The 19,884-nt window shown below is 37.3% G+C and overlaps 4 protein-coding genes and 1 non-coding gene across 6 annotated transcripts; 2 read left to right on the top strand and 3 right to left on the bottom strand.

Annotated features, from left to right (window-relative positions):
- Positions 1-827: 827 nt before the first annotated feature.
- On the top strand, positions 828-3,915 carry LOC112176979. Its single transcript, XM_024315121.2, has 10 exons — positions 828-1,196; positions 1,281-1,358; positions 1,505-1,610; positions 1,789-2,006; positions 2,188-2,290; positions 2,471-2,571; positions 2,686-2,854; positions 3,008-3,178; positions 3,289-3,389; positions 3,534-3,915. The coding sequence occupies exons 1-10, from the start codon at positions 936-938 to the stop codon at positions 3,588-3,590; spliced, it is 1,365 nt and encodes a 454-aa protein (XP_024170889.1). The 5' UTR covers positions 828-935; the 3' UTR covers positions 3,591-3,915.
- A 229-nt stretch (positions 3,916-4,144) lies between these two features.
- On the bottom strand, positions 4,145-6,968 carry LOC112176980. Of its 2 annotated transcripts, none has more exons than XM_024315122.2 (5): positions 6,185-6,968; positions 5,325-5,477; positions 4,900-4,995; positions 4,631-4,786; positions 4,145-4,536 (listed from the first exon to the last, which is right to left on the bottom strand). In XM_024315122.2, exons 1-5 carry the CDS (start codon positions 6,779-6,781, stop codon positions 4,402-4,404), a joined length of 1,137 nt encoding a protein of 378 aa, XP_024170890.1. In that variant the 5' UTR covers positions 6,782-6,968; the 3' UTR covers positions 4,145-4,401. The 2 variants fall into 2 exon arrangements, with proteins under 2 accessions (XP_024170890.1, XP_024170891.1); XM_024315123.2 differs by having other exon boundaries at positions 6,188-6,966.
- Positions 6,969-11,029: 4,061 nt separating this feature from the next.
- On the top strand, positions 11,030-12,814 carry LOC112179102. Its single transcript, XM_024317425.2, has 2 exons — positions 11,030-11,359; positions 11,690-12,814. The coding sequence occupies exons 1-2, from the start codon at positions 11,164-11,166 to the stop codon at positions 11,983-11,985; spliced, it is 492 nt and encodes a 163-aa protein (XP_024173193.1). The 5' UTR covers positions 11,030-11,163; the 3' UTR covers positions 11,986-12,814.
- Positions 12,815-13,518: 704 nt separating this feature from the next.
- TRNAL-CAG lies at positions 13,519-13,599 on the bottom strand. The gene has a single exon. It is a non-coding gene; the product is annotated as a tRNA-Leu (tRNA).
- A 3,736-nt stretch (positions 13,600-17,335) lies between these two features.
- LOC112179957 (reticulon-like protein B9) lies at positions 17,336-18,567 on the bottom strand. The gene is made up of 5 exons (XM_024318441.2): positions 18,421-18,567; positions 18,154-18,334; positions 17,921-18,062; positions 17,758-17,827; positions 17,336-17,637 (listed from the first exon to the last, which is right to left on the bottom strand). Exons 1-5 carry the CDS (start codon positions 18,527-18,529, stop codon positions 17,468-17,470), a joined length of 672 nt encoding a protein of 223 aa, XP_024174209.1. The 5' UTR covers positions 18,530-18,567; the 3' UTR covers positions 17,336-17,467.
- Positions 18,568-19,884: the final 1,317 nt, after the last annotated feature.

Raw genomic sequence — 19,884 nt, forward strand, 5'->3', positions numbered from 1 at the left:
AAAATATAATAATTTATATGTATGATTAAGATATGTTGTAGTCTGCAAATAACAAGTAGACAACTAAACAAAGAAAACTTTTCTCCTCTTTCTCTCCTCTTTTTCAGTTTTCTGTCTCCTCCTCTCTCTACCCGGTTTTGCATTTCTCATACTCAACTCTCACTTCTCTAATTCTCTTTGCACATCATTATTATAGGGGTCGGTCTCTCTTCTTTCCTGCACTCATTCTCATTCTCTCAACCTTGCGAGGGTATTACACTTTAACTTCTCTTCTATAATGAAATTTTTGACGAAATTAGAATGTAATTTATGTTAGAATTTGAGTAATTCATGTTAGAATTTGAGTATTTATCGATTTCTTGATGTAAGTAATTAAATCTATTGATCCCTAAAAATTTAGCCCACCTCAAATTTAATTTCTGGTTCCGTGCCTGAGAGAGTAACTTGTACTAGTGTGAGCTTATAGACTTTTGAGGCGTTATATCTCTGAAGAGTAGTCTCATACCTATATAGGCCTAGTTCCTACTTACTTCGGTGTTTGTACTATTCCGACTTTGATTGGTTTCACTAATACAATGATTTGTTCTACCCGTAAAAACAAAAAATTATTGCATGAACCGTTGGCTAATTCTCTAAAATTTAATTTGTTATTGACATAATTAATCTTCTAGTTATGAAAATTCTATCATGATTAATAGTATCAAATATTTCGAGTTTTCAACCGTTAAATTTCAATTAATAAAAATATTAATGGTTGAAAAAAAAAATGTTAGTAGTTTTTAATTTATGTGAACATGAGATTCCCATGCATTTGCCTCCAAAAATGCAGCAGCTTATAAATACATTTTCGCTCCCGCTAAATTAGCTCACCTCAAATATTCTCCTGCTAAATTAAGCTCACCACACCAAATTAAAATTCAAAACAAACCAAAACGATGTCGTTTCTCGTTCCAGGTTCCTACCTCCGTTCCCTCGCCACCGCTTTCGGTACTGACCGTTACTACTTCAGCCCAGTCAGGTTCCCCGAACCGCTTCGCGTCTCCTCCCGCCGCAGCCCCGCTAACGGCGTAGCCTTGGGTTTGGACAAGAGAAACGACCCGCGGTGGTCGGTTTGTACCGCCGACGAGCTTCACTTCGTCTCTGTTCCCGATTCCGACTGGAACCTCGCTCTCTGGCGCTACCTTCCCTCTCCTCAGGTCCCTCCCTCCATCTCTCTCTTTGTTTATATATTTATATGTTGCGAAGTTTTGGTTGATAATGGTGGATTGATCGATACGCAGAGCGAGCCGAGGAATCATCCGCTGTTACTGTTGTCAGGGGTCGCCACAAATGCTATTGGATTCGATCTCTCCCCTGAGGTGAGATTTGGTTTTCAGCAAACTTTTTTTTTTCTGGTATAAATTTTGCGGAGAAATCTAAGTTCATTTTTTTTTGGTCATTGCCATATATGAGTTTGATATATGATCAGGGAGCTGAAATGCATGTGACTGTTTGTTTTTTATAGTTCTCCTTTGCGCGCTCCATGTCGGCGCAAGGATATGATACCTGGATTCTTGAAGTCAGAGGTGCTGGGTTGAGCACACATGGAACCGACTCAGGGGAAGTAAACGGTAGGTGTTTTTGCTTAGTGTCTTAAATTTCTTTCGGAGAAAAAAGAATTGAAGATTATGACTAGCCATAGACTTGTGTAATTTTTTGTGCATTTTGCCTGAGAAATTGTCAAGCTTTTAAGTTTGCTTGTTTGTTTGTGTGCTTGGAATCAAATTCGGTGAGTTTCTGCTTTTGCAGGTTTGTTAGAAGCAGGGCAAAACCATGCTACACAGATTGGGGGTTTAAGTCAAACACCATTAAACATCATGGAAGTAGGTCAACGAGCGGTTACAAGTTTTGCAGACTTCCAAGAGCGTTTTTCAACTACATTAGAAGATTTCCAGAAGCAACTTGATCTTGTCGCAAAGCTTGATTGGGACTTTGATCACTACTTGGAAGAGGATGTGCCTGTTGCGGTGAGGTGACATCCTTTAATATGCTTGACTTTATACTCTAGAGAATTTAGTGTCCTGAATAGGATTCTCATTTTGAATCACTGATGGTTGTGTACATGTGCATGTGCATATGTGACTACAAAGATTTTAGTGCTTTTGATATTATGATTGGCTCAAACAACGGACGGTTTTCTCATCTCAGATGGAGTATATAAGAACTCAATGCAAACCAGAGGATGGGAAGCTTCTCGCAATTGGACACTCGATGGGGGGTATCTTGCTATATGCAATGCTCTCACGATGCTGTATGTGCCAAGCTAAACTTTTTAATCGAACTATCTTCAACTTGTTAATCTTTACCTTCTAAATAGACACAAGGAGCAATTACTGACATTGTTGTTTGCTGCATAGCCTGCACTCCTCAGCTTTAGAAGATTATTGCTATGTTTCTTCCTTGACACTAAAATTACAACTTCTGTTTTTAGCTTCTCAAGGACAAGATTCTGGATTCGCATCAGTTGTTACTTTGGGGTCATCACTTGACTACAGGCCTTCAAAATCATCACTGAAATTGTTTTTACCTCTGGCAAGTTATATAAAAGATAATTTGTTTTGTAAATCTCTATAATTTTCCCTATGATAAATTCCTGCCTGTGGAACCAAAATTTATAAGCATACTATATCTGCCTGTGGTGCTCAGGCAGACCCTGCTCAGGTGGTAAATGTTCCTGTTCCGTTCGGCGCAATATATACTGCTGTGCATCATCTTGTGAGTGGTACTCCAGTTTTGTCTTGGTTAAAACCTCAAGTTTCTGCTCAAGACCTGATGGATCCAGAGTTATATGAAAAGCTTATCTTAAACAACTTTGGTAAGTCTAGAATCGTGTCAACATACACCGACATATTGCAAATTGAAGTTCTCATTTTAGCTTATGTCAACACTGCTTAGTAATCACTCTCTCAACCTCTTCCACAATGAATCTGTACTGTTTACAGCCCCATAATCTCATTATAATATGCAGGAACTGTCCCTGCTAAGCTTCTCTTGCAGCTAGCAACAGTCTTCCAGGAGGGTGGTTTACGTGACAGGAGTGGGACTTTCTTTTACAAGGAACATCTATGCAAAAGCAATGTCCCAATCTTGGCCCTTGGAGGAGATCAAGACCTAATATGTCCTCCTGAAGCCGTTTATGGTAGAATGTTAATATAGTTGAGCCTGATGTCTTAACATATATCCCAGACACTAATTTCCATTTCTTTTCTTCTGTCCCTTTCATGTTTGGGCATGGTGTACCTGGAGTAGAAACAGTGAAGGTAATTCCTGAGCAATTGGTTACCTTCAAAGTTCTTGGAGAACTTGGCGGTCCTCATTATGCACACTACGATTTGGTTGGAGGTCGCGGGGTATGAGTGATATGTTTTTCTTTTATAGACTTCTGTGGTTCTGTTTATATCAGGAATGATGCCTATATGTTAGCACCATATCCATTGGATCTGTATTGTTATTTTAACGGTTGTCCCGTTTCTTTTTTTTTCCCTTTAATGCAGGCAGCAGGAGTGTATCCACACATTATTGAGTTTCTCAATCGTCATGACAGGGCTTGATTTCTTCGTCTTTTAAATCATCTGCATTACTCCTAAAGAAAGGCAACCATATGAATAATCCCCAAAAAGAGGTCAAAATGGCTGTTGATATGTACACATAGTTGTAAGGGATGTAATTTATACAACAAAAGCTTACTAAATCGTAGGCCAACTTGGTTTTAAGTGTTGGTATTGTAAGCTGTAAAAAGTGATGGGTAAATAGTTGCAAGGGATGTAATTTATACAACAAAAGCTTACTAAATCGTAGGCCAACTTGGTTTTTAGTGTTGGTATTGTAAGCTGTAAAAAGTGATGAGTAAAGGTGAGAACTGGGAAGTTCATTATCTCTGAAGGCCTAACTCGGCCAGGATTCATGAAAATTATGATTTCCTAACTCAGTGGTACAAAACTATTGTTGCCAACTACTCCAGGATTCCTGGTATCAAGTTTACCAAACATCAGCACCCTTATCTTTTCCTTCTGGTACATAGTTAACTGCATTCATTAATCTTACTATTAAACATAAAGGAAAAAAGAAGAAGAAGGGGAATTGGTCACTTAATTGGAACCATTGCATTGCATTTCAAGAATTTATAAGCATGTAAAAGGCAGGAGAAACCACAAAATAAGTATGATATAAGAACTGTTTGTAGAGATTGTAATGACCACCATCCAAATTGATAACATGGAAATGCCCAAAGAGCAAAACGCCCAAGACTTCAAACCAAATAATGAATACTTGCTCATGTGTTGAAGAACAAATCTATACATGCAGGGCTCCACAGTTAACAAAAACACCAGCACTGAATGGGAAACTTAGAGTTCACCAGTCCTAGCGTTTAGTTGTCGCTTCAACCTTACAAAAAGGGCAAGTATTTTTATGAGCAAGCCACTGTTCTATACACTGTAAGTGGAAGAGGTGTCCACAATTCAGTCTACCCATCTCATCATCTGCTTCATATTCCTCCTATGAGCATTGAACAATCAAGGATTAAGAAAATTACAGCCTGTAAAAAGATATATATTCAAAGTAAACAATAACAATAGTTTTCCAAGCTCACCTGACAAATGATGCACTTGCCATCTATTTGCCCAGGTGAATGTTGTGACCGATCACTCAACATTGAAAGCTTAATTTTTCGAAGGCACCGGCTTATCTCATCTTCTTTTAATCCAGTACTCACATAACCAATTCTCTCACCTAGCTCAAGCAGTTCCTATTTCCAGCAGAAAAGAAAAGGTAAGGTAACTGTCAAAACTAGACCAACAATTGGTATCCAAAAACATAAATGATTTGACATAGAAAAGGGATTTGGTTTGTGAATCTAACCTCATATGTCATGTTATCAACATCAAGTCTCCACTCTCTATATCTATCCATGTCTGATCTTCCACCCATCATAAGACTACTTTGAAACATCATAATCTGCAACCACCATTGCACAAACATACAAAAGTCCCCAAACTGAGTTAGTCATTATGTTCACTGACACAGATATCTTAACATACGAGTCCAACGCAGACTGTGCTACCATATAGATTCAGATACTCCAGACAAAAATCTATACCGTAACTTAAAAGAACTTGTTATAGTATGCCAAGTTGTGCAGATTGCTTGCCAAACCGACACCAGCTAAATAACTATTTGCAGTACTAAACCAAGTGATTGACAGAACGGGCAAAAGTAAAGAGTAAAATCTAACTATATTGCAACTTGCAAGGCAAAGTTAAAATGAAGAACATAGAATAAATCACCTCTGCGAGGCCTTCAGGAGAGGCATGGCGAACATGTCGATAACACCTACTTCCAAACACCTCTGATCCAGGGCGGCTTAAGAGGAATTCAGGTTCAGAATCAAGAAACGAGATAGTATCCGGGTTCACAGTTCGCCTTGCTAAACAAGGACGCTGCCGAAAAGAAGTAACCAAACAAGTTAGTCAGAGTCATACCAAACCAAAGATAGAGTGCAAGCAGATACACAACTTGTTGAAACTTGCACTCAAATATCATAAAGTTAGTCTTCAACCTTAAACAAGCCTAAAAGTGAAATGAAAGAAGAAGATACCCTAATACGATTGCTGAGAGTCAGAAGTTTAACAGAAACGAGGAGCTAATATAAGGTTTGGGGTATACTATGAGTCATTCAGCCAAAGAGTTTTTTTCGTTTAGGTGACTACGCAATTAATAGTGCACTTATCGCCAAATAGAAGCAAATGGCTTGTCAATCACAGAAACGTAACTCAAAGGGTCACTCTTTTTAAATACCAAACAGAATAACAAAACAAAACAAAAAACAGTGAAAAAACAATAAAAAAATATGATAAATATATGGTTTGACATGACCAATGTAACAAAAAGTGTGAATATTGATCAGCATTTGGCAAATCAAAACCGAAATGATAAAGGAAAGGTAGAAACTTTGAAGCTGAGAAACTGAAACTGAAGCACAAAATCAAAGTTGAAAAACAATAATGATGAAGACCATCCATGCAATTAAAGCATTCAAACCCAATATTCTAAGAGTATCAGTGAAAGCCTGAAACAGAGAGAAGCAACAAACTTCAAAGCATTGAAACCCAGAATCAATAGGAAAAGAAAGAAAGACTTCTACTACTACCTCCCTGTGGCTGTTCATCCTATTATGATCCCCATCAATCTTGCCTCTTCCAGAAACATTTCTCCTAGCCACAACACAATCCACAGAGCCAGCAGTCTCTGCTGAGAACCCAATTCCAGGCCCACACCAAACATCCTGAAAATCCATACAAGTTGCAGAATTTAACCCAAACCCAACAGGCCCATCAACCACTCCTTGGTTCTGGCTCTTGTCCTTGAACTCATTCCTGACATTCTTCTTATTAACCTTTTTCTTCTTCACCTTCTTCCCTTCCCAATCTGCTGAGCTCCTGATCACAGCTGGCACTGAGACTTGCTGTGAGGCTGAGGCTGTGCAGCCCAAGCCTCTGAACTTTGCTGATGAGGGGAAGTTTGTCTTCTTCTTGGTGCTGAGGCTTGAGGATGAGGCTTCATTGGTGGTGGCGGTGAAGTTGGAGAGGAGGAGGGAGGAGATTGTGGATTTGCAGCGAGTGGATTGGATTATGGATGGTGCTGGATTTGGGTTGTATGGATCTGTTTCTGAAATGGGCTGGATTAATTGGCTTCTGGGTCTTCTCCATTTCATGTGCTCTGAGCTCTCTGTAAGAACAGGCATGGTTTCTTCAGAAAGAACAAAGAATACAGCTTTACCTTGGCCTGGTTGTGAAGGAGAGAATAGAAACAAAGGAATGTGATGAAGAAGAAGAAGAAGAAGAAAAGGGGAAGTGAATTCTTAGTGGAGACTTTGGAGAGAATATACTAATAAAAATTGGAGCTTTGATTTATTGGAAACAAAATAAGTGAGATGAGATTTTAAAATTGTGGGGTTGTTCCTTTTTGTGGGTTGGTTAGGTAGGCTATGCTATAATGCTTTGTCTTCTTGTTGGTTTTTTTCCTCTCTCTTTCTTCAGGAGGAGCCTCTGTAAGAGTAAAAATTTCAACTTTGCTTTTCTTTTTTCCTCCTCTGGCTTTTCTTTTTAGGCCAGCTGATGCTTACTCATCAGAAAACCCCAAAGACCAAGATGGGTCATTTGGGACATAGCACCAAAGAAACAACACAAAGCCAGGAAATGGTTTTTGAAAATTTTAAGGGATCATCACTGTCTTTGGAGACCAGACACTTAAGAAGAGGAGAGAGGGTAGTGTGGACAAACAGAAAATTCTGGTTCCATACAAAAAAAAAAAAAAAAAGTCCTGTCAGAGATCTGTATAGGTTTACTGTGGTCAGCATTTGGAAGGGTCCCACTGCGAAAATCACAAGGTCAAAATTCATCAGTGCAGGGATTACATATCTTAGAATTTAATCATAACTATGCTTGGCATGTACTACAGTGTCTGCTTGCTCTAAATAGTTGTAATCATGTGAAAGGGGCCTAACTTTGACTCACTTGCTAGGGGGACCATTCTACTGATACTAGTATTTCTCTATTTCATGAGTTTGTGATTTAGATTAGAGTCATGTTTGTCATCTCAAGAATTAATTGAGTATAACAAATCTAAGAACTCAAGTTAAAACCACATGTATTAGGTAAATTCTCAATAGTTTGACAATCCGAGTTATTAGTTAGGACATAAAAATGCATAATTGGATTTGAATTCACTTTAAAACTATATATGTTAAGTAAACTCGCAACCATTTGAGTGATTAAGTAGGACATAAAAATGCATAATTATACTTAAAATCAAGTTAAAACGATAAATATTAAGTAAACTCTCAACCATTTGATAATCTTAGGGACCAATCAGGACATAAAAGTGCATAATTAGACTTGAATTTGAGTTAAAACGACATATATTAGACAAACTCTCAAATCTCAACCATTTAATAATTTGAGTGACTAATTAAGACACAAAAGTGCATAGTCGGACTCATCAATATGATATCACGGAAATCATTAAATTTTGTTATCTTTTAACTTTAGATGCTATTTTTAATTGAGTTTTACGCGTTAACCAAACTACCAAAGAACAGAGGCTGGGATATCTGAACTGCTAGGCCATAGAATAATAGAATATACAGATGTATATCACTCTCCATAAACCACTTCTCACTGAAGCCTCATTACTCGTTTACTTGTTTAATATCCCACAAAATAAATGATTGATGTTTAGTCATATTCATCTAAAACATGATTCCCAAATGTCTATATCTCCTATATCTCACATGATCAAACACAAACACAAATGACAAAAGCACCCCTTCAAGCTGCTCAGATTTTCTGTTCAAGTTCATCTTTAACTTATCATGTGTCGTGGTGCCACTAGAGTACTAAGGTCATTTTCTGTACTTGGAATTTATATAAAAACCCAGAACAGGGACAATAGCTTCCTTCTTTAATGCTATTACCCTTTAGTTTTATATCACAAGTTCCCAACCCACGTCAATTGCTGTCATCTACACTTTTGGGGTATAAACCTCTTAAATTTGGCTCTTGGATGAAAAAATTTCAAACATCCAATTATTCTCAAAGTCTTGAAATGAGTCATTGAAGAGGTAATTCAAAGTCTAAAGGCTCAAAGACATCAAGAATAGCTTTTACAACATTTTCTTTACCTAATCCCTTTATATATTTGGTGTAAAAAAAAAAAAAGCCCTAGCCTAAGTCCTATAACTAAGATAAATGTAACAAAAGCCAACAAGAATTAATAATAGGCTTTCACTTTATAGTTTATACATCCCAAAAACATTCAAAATAGAGTCAAATTAAACCTCTCAAAAGTGGTTTTACCTAATTACAATTGAAAATGATTTGAAGAAACATATGCATAATTTTATTTAGGGTTAGGGATCCCTAAGCATTGTAGTTATAATAGGAACCCTCCTTTTATTTTATTTTCTCTTTTATTTGAGAATTTCAAAGGCATCTTAAGAAGCCCACCCCGTGACTCCATAAGTTGAGTGCAGATTAAACTAAAGAAAGTATGTGATTAATTATATTAACTTCTCGAGGTATTATAATGGCATTGATTTCTTCAATTCTTTTGTTAATTAACAGGTTAATTAATTTACGAATTTCATTGTTTGGGGCTGGCATCCCAACATGAACCTAGTTCCGAGCAAATGAATGTTTAGAAATTGCAAAACAATTCATTCGATTCCAAGGTGTCTCCAATTTTCCTGGTTGGCATTTTCGTTTCCATTCATGGACAGCTTGACATAAAATATAATCAAAAGTAAAAACACGACTGTGGGTAAATGGGTCCATGCTCCTCCAAGCCAAAAAATTAAAAGGGGGCTTCCAGTTTCTCAACCATTTCACCACAAATTCCGGGTTAAAGGGTTTTTGCTTTCATAATTTTGTCATTGGGTCAGATATTAATATCAAGCTTTTTTGGACCTACTCTTTTGCAAAGAAAACTTAAAAAAAAAAAAAAAATCATTATTGTTTCTTTATTTTCTCATAATTCATAATTATAGACTCACATTACTTTGTTTTATTTTTCAGATTGGCCTGTAATATCTCAATTCCAACCACTCTTCGATCACAAGGCTAGATTGTAGTTTGCTCTCGATAGAGATATTTTCTTTAATAGTTGAATTTGATTGTGACTGAATTGCGAATTTTCTTACTTAAAGACTTTTACTAGCCTTCTATAAAGAATTTCGTCATATGTTTCATTCTAAACGTGTTATGTATTCGTTTCCAAGATATACATAACTAGTACAAGTATATCTCATATACTTGGAGTCAACACATGCAGGAAGACAATTAGGTTATTTCTACATTGGAGTAGGAACATTGGTGCAAGGTTGATTTATATTTTGTTTACCAAATCTCTCACTCTCTGTAATACCAGTAAAATCTTAGAGACGATGTGAGCTTTACTAATAGTAATAGTAAAGCAGCAGCTAGGAGACTGGTAGTAGATTAGAATTAGAAGCAAAGAAATCGGCTCTTGATGAGGAAAACACCGTACGTTCAAGCTGATTCTCCCTCTTCCATACTAGCCGCTGTAATTTCTTGGCTGATTGGTGATTACGATCTGGTCCTTTTCAACATTTTGTTGTTTTCAGAAAGCTTATAATCAAAACCATTTTTTGTCGGTCACATCACTAAGACTTAATTCGGAATTGCTTATCAAACTAAAACACTGAAATTACTTATAATACTTACTGGGTTTCCTTTCAAAACCGTAATGGTATGAACTACGACTATGCGACATAATTGAAAACCAAAAGAGCTAAAGTCAATACATGCACATGATGTAAGAGCTTTGACAGCAACAGGGTTTGGCTTAATTTTATGAAAAATCTCTCTTTGCTCCTAAACAATTGCCAATTTAATGTCTCATCATTCATTGTTAAATTGCAATGAAATTAAAGGAATCAATTTAAGATGCATGTTCTTCCGGACGTCATGTGATTTTAAATAAGAAGAAAGTGAGTCACACTGACTCATGCCTCATTATTATTGTTGGACGTTAGAACATGACTTGTTGCTTAGAATTGGATAGTTTGTTTCTAATTCTCCATCCCACAAAATGAAATTGAGAATTTGTAATAGGAGTCACAATTTATTGATCGAAAACCAACAACCGTCTCAGATCTTGCATAAGCATACAGTCGACAGTCACAATAACTGTCGATTTGACATTCAGACACCAATGACAATAAACATTAAGGTCGACTCTTTTCTCTTCATAGATTTGCACATCGTTTTTCAGAAACTTGCGGGTCGACGTTGCTATCGGTCTTCAAACCCCAACAATGGAGTTGCTTGATTCCGTGGTCGGTTCCGGCCAAAACCCTTATCCGCCGTAACCCATACCAACCCTAACTTGTATATTAAGCAAAATATAAGCCCAATTCCTTCTCAAAAATTTAGAATACCAATTCTAAAACCCAAAATGCAAGGTCCAGCTCAACCTTTACTATATTAGTTAAGGTTTGGGTAAAGTCCTCACCTAGCCCACATAACTCCGTCTTCTCTAAAGCAAAGCTTTCAGTCTCCGCTTAAACCCTACTAGCAGAGAAACAACCCAGATTGAGCTAGAACAATGAAACAGTCTATCATAAGAAATGTCTCCCTTTATGCTCGTACTCGTCTTCTCTCTCCTCCCTGCTGCAAACCCAGTTCTAGGACTACCCAACTTGCTCTTCCGACTCGGCCCAGATTGAGCTTCTACTCGACTGAGTCTCAATCACATAACCAAGAGGTTTCCAAAGATGAAGAAGACGACGTCAGTAATGAAGGTATTAACTCTTCCTGAGAAATAGAAGTTTTGGGTTTTAATCATAAGCAGTTTTCACTGTTCATGGATTTGAAATCAAACTTGAATTTGTTGGGTTCTGAGGTTTAAGGGTTTTAGGCTTTCAGCTAATTCATTGTATTCTGTTGGGTTTTGAATTATATTTGTGACCTATTGAGTGATAAATTTGATCCTGCAACATTAGTAGTCATGGTCCTCGTTGTTTGAGAGGCTGTGTATTTTGGGGTTTATGGTTTTTTTTTTTCTTTCCATTGTATGTATAACATGACCCGGTTTGTATTTGCAATCTGATCTCTGCATGTTTTGGTTTCAGAGCTGAAAATGAAAATTGACGACTACTTTAAAGGAAATGACAAGGCAATACCAACTATCTTTGAGGCAATTCTGAAGAGGAAGTTAACAGGGAAGCATGAACAGACTGATAAGAAGTTGATGGAAGAACTTTGCGGGAAGAGGCAGGGATCGCTGAGTGACGAAGAAGAGGAGGATGAGGAAGAGATTGAATCTGATTTGGATGAGTTGTATGGGAGTGATGAGAAGGCTGCTGATTTGAATCAGGCAATGGATAAGTTGATGAAGGAAATGCCAATCACGAAAAGAGAAAACTGATGGGTGACAGAATAAGTGAGCAAGCAAAGCTTGACTGATTAGATGGATTTGTAATGTGAAACCAGTATCCCCTTTATGATTTAGTTTCTTTAGAACTTATTCGGTTCATGGTCTTGTAGGTTAAGCTTTCGAATTCGCAAAATCATGTGACAGTAAGTGTGTTGTATTTGCCATTTTGCTGAATGATAAACAGTTTACATCAGTATACATACCTGTATTAATCCTTTGAGAATAGAATATCAGCAAGAGCTGCTCAAAGCCAATAACAGCTGAGCTCGTGTGGACTGTACTTTATGTGCATTCTGGTCCTGTCATTTTAGAGAATCTAGCATCGGAAAGGACAAGCAGAGCATATGTCAAGTCTTATCTACCATGATGATAGAAACCAAAGGCCATGTATCAAAGTGAACAGCAATTTGATAAACTTACAAAGGGAAAGCAGCAAGCTTTTCTGTGAAGATTGCTCACTAATGTTTACAGCATCAAAGGTCGCCACATGTGATCACAGAAAAGGATTGGAATATGTCAACACCAGAAACTGCAGCATTTGCTCGTGTTTGCATCAATGGGGGAGACACCATTGGTCCTTTGAAGATAACTTGAAGCACTCTGAGGTTAGATGAAGAAGTCGGATTTTGAAGATTTTAGGAAAGCTGGGACTCATCGTATTTTCCTTTCCAATTCAGATTTCTATATCTACGGTTAATTAGGTTTCTTGTTCTAGTCTTATTAGGATTCATTATTTTCTATCACAGTCAATATTTTCCTAGTCTATTTAGGTCTAAGGACAGTGCTCTATAATTAGCTCTTCTTCAATGATAGTATTTCTTATATCTCGCTGGTGGATGTTCTAGACGTTTGTCTATTTCAATCCTTTTGAGATTGCGGTTCAAATGAATGCAAAGCCATCAAATTCTTCTTCTCAGGGAAGAAATTCGAAATGTGGTGATTATGCGCCAGAGTTTCTATGCAGCGCTTGCTTATGCATCTGCTGCCCGGTAATGGTTGTCTGGTGGTGCATAAAGCTACCGTTCAAGGTGGGAGGGCACATTGCACGGCGGTATGCTTGTGGTTGTGGATCAGTGAAGAAGACAGTTTGTGCATCATACTCTACAGCATCTGATATTGATTTGGATGATCTGTCTGGTAAGCCAAATACATGCTCTCTGAGAGCTCCAAGAAGAAAGATGGCACATATTGATGTGGCTAATCAGCTGCAAAGTAAAAGAGGGTAGCAACCATCGACCTTTATAACAACCTTTGTATTTTGGAGTTATATTCCTCCACAATAAATTTTGTACACCAACCTTTGTATTATGGAGTTATCGTAGTTAGGATTTAGGATGCCAATGTTTTATGTCACAATTGAACTGAAATATAGTTTGGTTATATTCCTCCATCATTAATTTTATACAGCAACCTTTGTATTCTGGAATTATCATAGGTAGGATGCCAATGTTTTATGTCACAATTGAACTGAATATAGTTTGATAAAAAAAAAAAATTCATAGCTAAAGGAAAAAACATTCATTATGTCAAGAATGGGATTCGAACCCATGCCCTTTCGGACCAGTACCTGAAACTGGCGCCTTAGACCAACTCGGCCATCTTGACTTGTTGTCCGTTTAATACCGGATTAATATATAACATGTAGTATTGTATAGTTGTATTTGCCACAACATTTATGATTTACCATCCTCGACTATACTGTATTTTGGAAAGGCGCATCATATAGCAGAGAAGGGAAGAAAAGGAAAAAGTTGAATGTTCATTGAAATCTAAATGAAACTAACTACTTGGAAAAGCTTCCTGCCTGTTTTACATGGGGGGTTCAAGAATTTAAGAACAAAGAGGGGAGAGGGAAAGACAGATAAGTGATAACAATACGAATGATTATGATCAATAAAACTCCATTGATTGTCAAGAGCATTCTTTTGCTCTATGACAGAATGCTCTTGACAATGCAATGTTCTTAGAGCAATTAGGTGGTTCATCCACTTCTAAAAACTTCTGCAGGAAATTAACTAATGTGTTACAAGTTACAACTGATACAACATTAATGGAAGTCAAGCTAACGTCTAGTCCAACTTTGGATGGAATTCTCCAACCTCACATCCTGAGGCTACTCACCACTTTACTCTCTGTTAACCTAGAAATAGGAAGAAGTATTACTTCATGCACCACAAGCTGCACCACACCCAGCACCACAAGCTGAGCCGCCATAGAGGTCTGTGTCGGTTGTTGTAGTGCTTCTCTCTTTGGACATACCATCAGCACAAGAAAAAACTATGGCTGAGATAATAGACATTGTGACCAAAACTGCCCAAAACACTAACCAATATTCACCATCATCAAATTTCACACTGCCTATCTCCCTCCATAGTCTCCCCATCTGGGTTTCAAGTTGCTAAATGAAATTGAGCTTAAACCCGCCAAGAGAGTTTTTATAGTGATCAAAAAGTCAATATTCCAATAAGAATTATTATTGTTTGTGTTAGTGGAAATTGTGGAATCTCTCTCTCTTTTCTGGTCTCTGCCTCTCCACTTTAGGACTTGAAGTGATTCTCTTCTCTCCATTGCTCATGCAAGCAAAAACATAAGAGTGTTTGACATGAAAGATTATTAGTGGGTCAACTCAGTAGCCACTGAAAAAATATATATAAGATGAGTGGTTTTATTGGATTATATATTGGATTACATTCATAATATATAAGATGAGTGGTTTTATTGGATTATATATTGGATTACATTCATATCCCACTCTTCCTTGTCTAAATTTTGATAGGGGGTAGTGGAAACTAGTATGACAGTGAAATTATCACTACGATGTGGGAAGCGTGAATACGATAGTAAAGGCTCTGTTAAGCGTCGAAAGCCATATGAGATAAGCTAGAATCCACTAGCAATTACGGACACAGCCGTAAGAAACATAGAGAAACTTCTCTAATATTTGGTTTTTTTATTGATAACTTGAATGAAAATTACAATCTAAGAGATGACTTATATAGGACACATAGCAAAAACCTAATACAACTAGAAAACAAAAAGAACAATTTATTATAGACTAAAACTAGGAAATCTAATTAAACCTAATTAAATAAAAATCGGAAATAGAATCCTAGATACTAAAGAATTCTACACTTGGAATTCCAATCAAGATTTTGCTTGAGAATCTGGATATATCCAAAATAGTAATTTATGATTAGTTCCATCATTAACAAGCCTATTTGAATACCAATTTCCAATATTCAAATTATTCTTCTTAATGTGAAGACGCTTCTTTCTTTTTGAGATTTTTTGTTGAAATTGGCTAACATATCGTCCTACATCAGTCTCCTCCACTTGAAAAGAACTCGACCTCGAGTTCCTCTTGTATGTAGCTCGATCATTAGTAGGAATAAAACATGATAAACCATCAACTTCAATATTCTTGAAATTAAAAGGTATCACCATGAGTCCAATACTGTAGATAAGTTTAGAATAAGCATCGTGAAACTTGAACTTCTCCACTTGAAATGGAACGGCCATTGACTTCTCCTAGGGTTGATCTTGAACACAATTAGGCATGCATGACATGGATATCGATGTGATGAATGAATCAGCTTCCTTGTCTTTAATGAGTTTCTCTTCAATATTCAAAGTGGCTTCTTCATGTTCATTTTCACACACCTCAGAATGGTCATTCTTGAATCCTTCCAGGCTTGATTTTAATTTTATGCGACTCCCACCTAAATATATATGTGTTGTCTTTGCAATAACCACCTTTGACGCTTTAATGCCATGGTCTTCCAAAAAGCACATTAGTGTCGTCCATGTCAATCACATGACAAGTAATCTCTTCATTATAAAATTTTCCCATAGAGATAGGAACTTTACAAACCTCTGTTATTTGTGCATATTCATCATCTCCAAATGGAATCCAGTATGGATCACTCAGCTTCACTGTCGGTAATTGAAAATAATCCACAATTTTGTTTGCTACAAAGTTCTCTCGTAGACCACTGTCAATTATTACTGAGCATACCTTGTCGTTGATCATACATGTAGTTCGGAAGTCGTCGTAATCTGGCATTGTGAATATCCAACGTTCCATATTTCTTCTTCTCTTTTTTTTTTTTTTGGATTGATGAGGTTGTCTTAGGGCAAATCCCTTGGCATGTTCCTCTTCAACGAAACTTTCTTTGATAGATACTCTAAGACTAGCGTCGTCGAGGTTGGCGGTAGAACTTCTCCCTTGGATAGTCGTTTGCTAAGGAGCGGGCGATACCCGCTCTGATACCAAATGATGCGGGAAGCGTGAACACGATAGTAAGAGGCTCTGTCAAGCGTCGAAAGTCATATGAGATAAGCTAGAATCCACTAGCAATTACGGACACAGCCGTAAGAAACATAGAGAAACTTCTCTAATATTTGGTTTTTTTATTGATAACTTGAATGAAAATTACAATCTAAGAGATGACTTATATAGGGCACATAGCAAAAACTTAATACAACTAGAAAACAAAAAGAACAATTTATTATAGACTAAAACTAGGAAATCTAATTAAACCTAATTATATAAAAATCGGAAATAGAATCCTAGATACTAAAGAATACTACGCTTGGAATTCCAATCAAGATGCTCGAGAATCCCGATATATCCAAAATAGTAATTTATGATTAATTCCATCATTCAGAAGCCTATTTAAATACCAATTTCCAATATTCAAATTATTCTTCTTAATATGAAGACGTTTTTTTCTTTTCGAGATTTTTTATTGAAATTGGCTAAAATATCGTCCAACATCAGATAGTGACCGACTGACCGCCAAATTAACTATATACTGTTTTAGATCTCTATTCATCAAAATGGCCATCATCTGCTCAATAATGTGCAATAATTTAACAGAGCTATATACCCTTTTGAGATTTTGGCCTGGGAAGGTTGGAACTAGTCCAAACATTATCTTTCCATGGGCATCCCATTAAGGACTTGAGCTCCAATTATTTACCTTTAGGAGATTCATCTAGTAGCAGCCACTTACTACATTGCAGAACAATAATTCAAAGCTAAAACATTATCTTAAAGGCGCACATATTCACTAGGTCTCTAGGATTCCTCTGTTACCCTTGGTTTCTCTTCATAAACTTGACTCCTAGCTCAATGAGTTGTCCATATAAGAGCAATTTACAATTGTATATGAGAAATCTTCTGCTTCTGAGCTCCACAAAACCACATTATTACCATTAGTGGGGCAGAGCACAGTTATATATGATTTAAACATCTGTCTTCCAAATTAATCTCCTCAGAAAAGAACTATACAATGTGGTTCATAAAAGTTGAGCCCAAGATCCTGGGCTCAGCATTGAGTTACCATAAAGTGTGATAATATTGAGTCATTGAGTTTTATACAACATTATATGAAGTAATGTTTTATTTACAGAAATCTTCATGGTAAATTTAGTACAATGATTGTATGCGCAACTTTGGCCAGGATTTTAATCATCTGATCTTCTTGTCTTTGACTGGGCCTCTTGGGATTTTGTTGAGGAACTGAGCCTCAAACTTTCTGTATGATCTCTTTATTTCACGGGAAACTTTTCCAGCTAGATGATCAACGTCGTCCTCAAATTTCTCGTACAGAAAAGGCAGAGTTTCCAGACACAGGAACCCTTAAACATCATTTACAAACAAAATCAAGATAATCAGTTACCAATAGCCCTATAGATATTGATCACATTAAATGGAAGTATTAAGATGAACTTGATTAAAAATAACACTTCCTAGCTTACCCAAGTAAAGAAGATTCAGAAAGCTGAAATAGGTTCCAATCACAGACAAAATGTATAGAGAAACGATTGCCTGAACATCATCGATAATGAAGGAAGTTATTAAGTATAGATAATATAAGCCCAAATTGCACATAATTAGTTCACTGTTCACACTTGAAATTACCAAGATGAAGAATGGTAGGTCTTTTCCACAAGCACTGTCAATGAGCTTTGACAAGAAACGGTTGAACTTTTTATGGACTGTGGAAGCTACATCTCTGAATGTAGAGTCATCCAATATAAATTCAGGTATTCTAGGAGGTGTCCTGCATGTACACAGTTAATTTGTTAAGAGTAGTACTTTAGGAAATTAAAGGATGAAGATTATGTACGAATACATTCGGGAGTAATACATACAATCCGAAGATTTCTGCAACCATGCGCCAAATGAAGATAACAAGCATAGTGGTAATGGAGGCGTGACAGAGGAGGGTGACGAAATTGTACTCAACTACCTCGAAAAGAAACCATATCACGGTCATCACACCCAAAAGCGCAGCCGATACATTTCTGTTCCTCCACAACAACACATCCGCAACTACAAATTTATACAAAAGGATTAACATGTAAACTAGCTTACGTGCTAGAGTATGTAGATGATATAGATTGATGAATGTATGTTACCTCTGCCACCTCCAAGAACCTGATGAATTGGCCTCTCTCGTCCAAAGAGCCTTGAGTGGCTGGTTCCATAGATGTCATCAGAATCCGACGAGTATACTAATCCCGGCATGGTCAAGAGTGATTTAGGACTTAATAACTTGTATTACGGGTTGATATATGTATGAACATTGACCAACAGCAACTTATATATGAATACAGATGTGCCTGACCTGTGGGTTCTAAGCTTGGTAGTAAAGTAAGCTTCAATGAAGTAAGGAATGCCTTGGAAGGGCTTTGGCTAAAATTCGATCTACTTTTGCGTTGCATGCACGCTAGCCTATCTAGCTACTTAGATAATCAATCAGAAAGAAAGAAAAAAAAAACATTGATCTTCGCCTTGTACAAGTCTTGGATATTGATATATTGATCTATGAAACATTCTATTTGAAGCCAAAGAAGCCAAAGATTATCCTAATGTATAGTGACACCATTATACTGTATATGTTTAAAGCAACTGTTGGAAAATTGATGTAGAACAGATAGCGGTCCAATTTCAAGAACAATTGGATCGTGCTAAGGGTGGAAACCGAAAAGTGACTAGTAGACGTGAAATGGGCCTCCGGAGTCCGATCGGGACGCACTTTAGCTTTCCGGAAAGGGAATCGCGCCAGAAAGCAAACTCGTCGCCACGCCACGACGTGTGACCTTTTTCGGGCTTTCGGGATCGTTTAAGGCCTCAAAACGGCATTTTTCTATTTTACCCGTTTTTGGTTTTCTTAGTTATTTTTGGATTGTTTTCGTTTTTATCCATGGGCCTTAGGGTTTCGTTGTTAGTCGCCCTAGGGTACTTTTCTCTTATTTATGCAGCCGCAAGCGGCTGCAGAAGGCATCCTTCATCTTTTATCAATTAAATTGAGATTATTCTCTTTTATCTCTGGTGGACTCCAGAATCTTTTGCTTAGGTTTATTGCTGGTAAACCTAGTTTATCATTCCGACTGCGTCAGGTGGTATCAGAGCAGGTCTTTCCTGTCTCTCCTATTTACCTTGGTAGCAATGGGTGAAGTTACAAAATCGGATATCGAAGCTCTCACGGCAGCGTTTACCGCTGCCATCAACACCATGAACAATCGGATGGATCAGCAGATTGGAGAAATTCGTGGGTTGTTAGGAGAGAGAAACAACAACAACAACAACAATGATCGGAATATAGGCAGGGAGGGAGGCCAGCGAATTAGGGCTCCACGTAGAGAGGTTGTTGTTCATACTTCAGAATCTGAGTCTGAAGAAGAGATGGTGCAATATGAACCACAAGGACAAGCTGACCAAGATTACAAAGTCAAGGCCGAAATTCCTTTCTTTTCGGGCAACTTGGGTGTAGAAGATTATCTAGATTGGCAGCTTCAAGTGGATAGGTTCTTTGAGATCATGGAAGTTCCTGAACACAAGCAGGTTAAGCATGTTGCATGGAGATTGAAGAGTACTGC

The sequence above is a fragment of the Rosa chinensis genome, chromosome 7 (assembly GCF_002994745.2).
Source record: "Rosa chinensis cultivar Old Blush chromosome 7, RchiOBHm-V2, whole genome shotgun sequence".
NCBI classification, from domain to species: Eukaryota; Viridiplantae; Streptophyta; class Magnoliopsida; order Rosales; family Rosaceae; genus Rosa; species Rosa chinensis.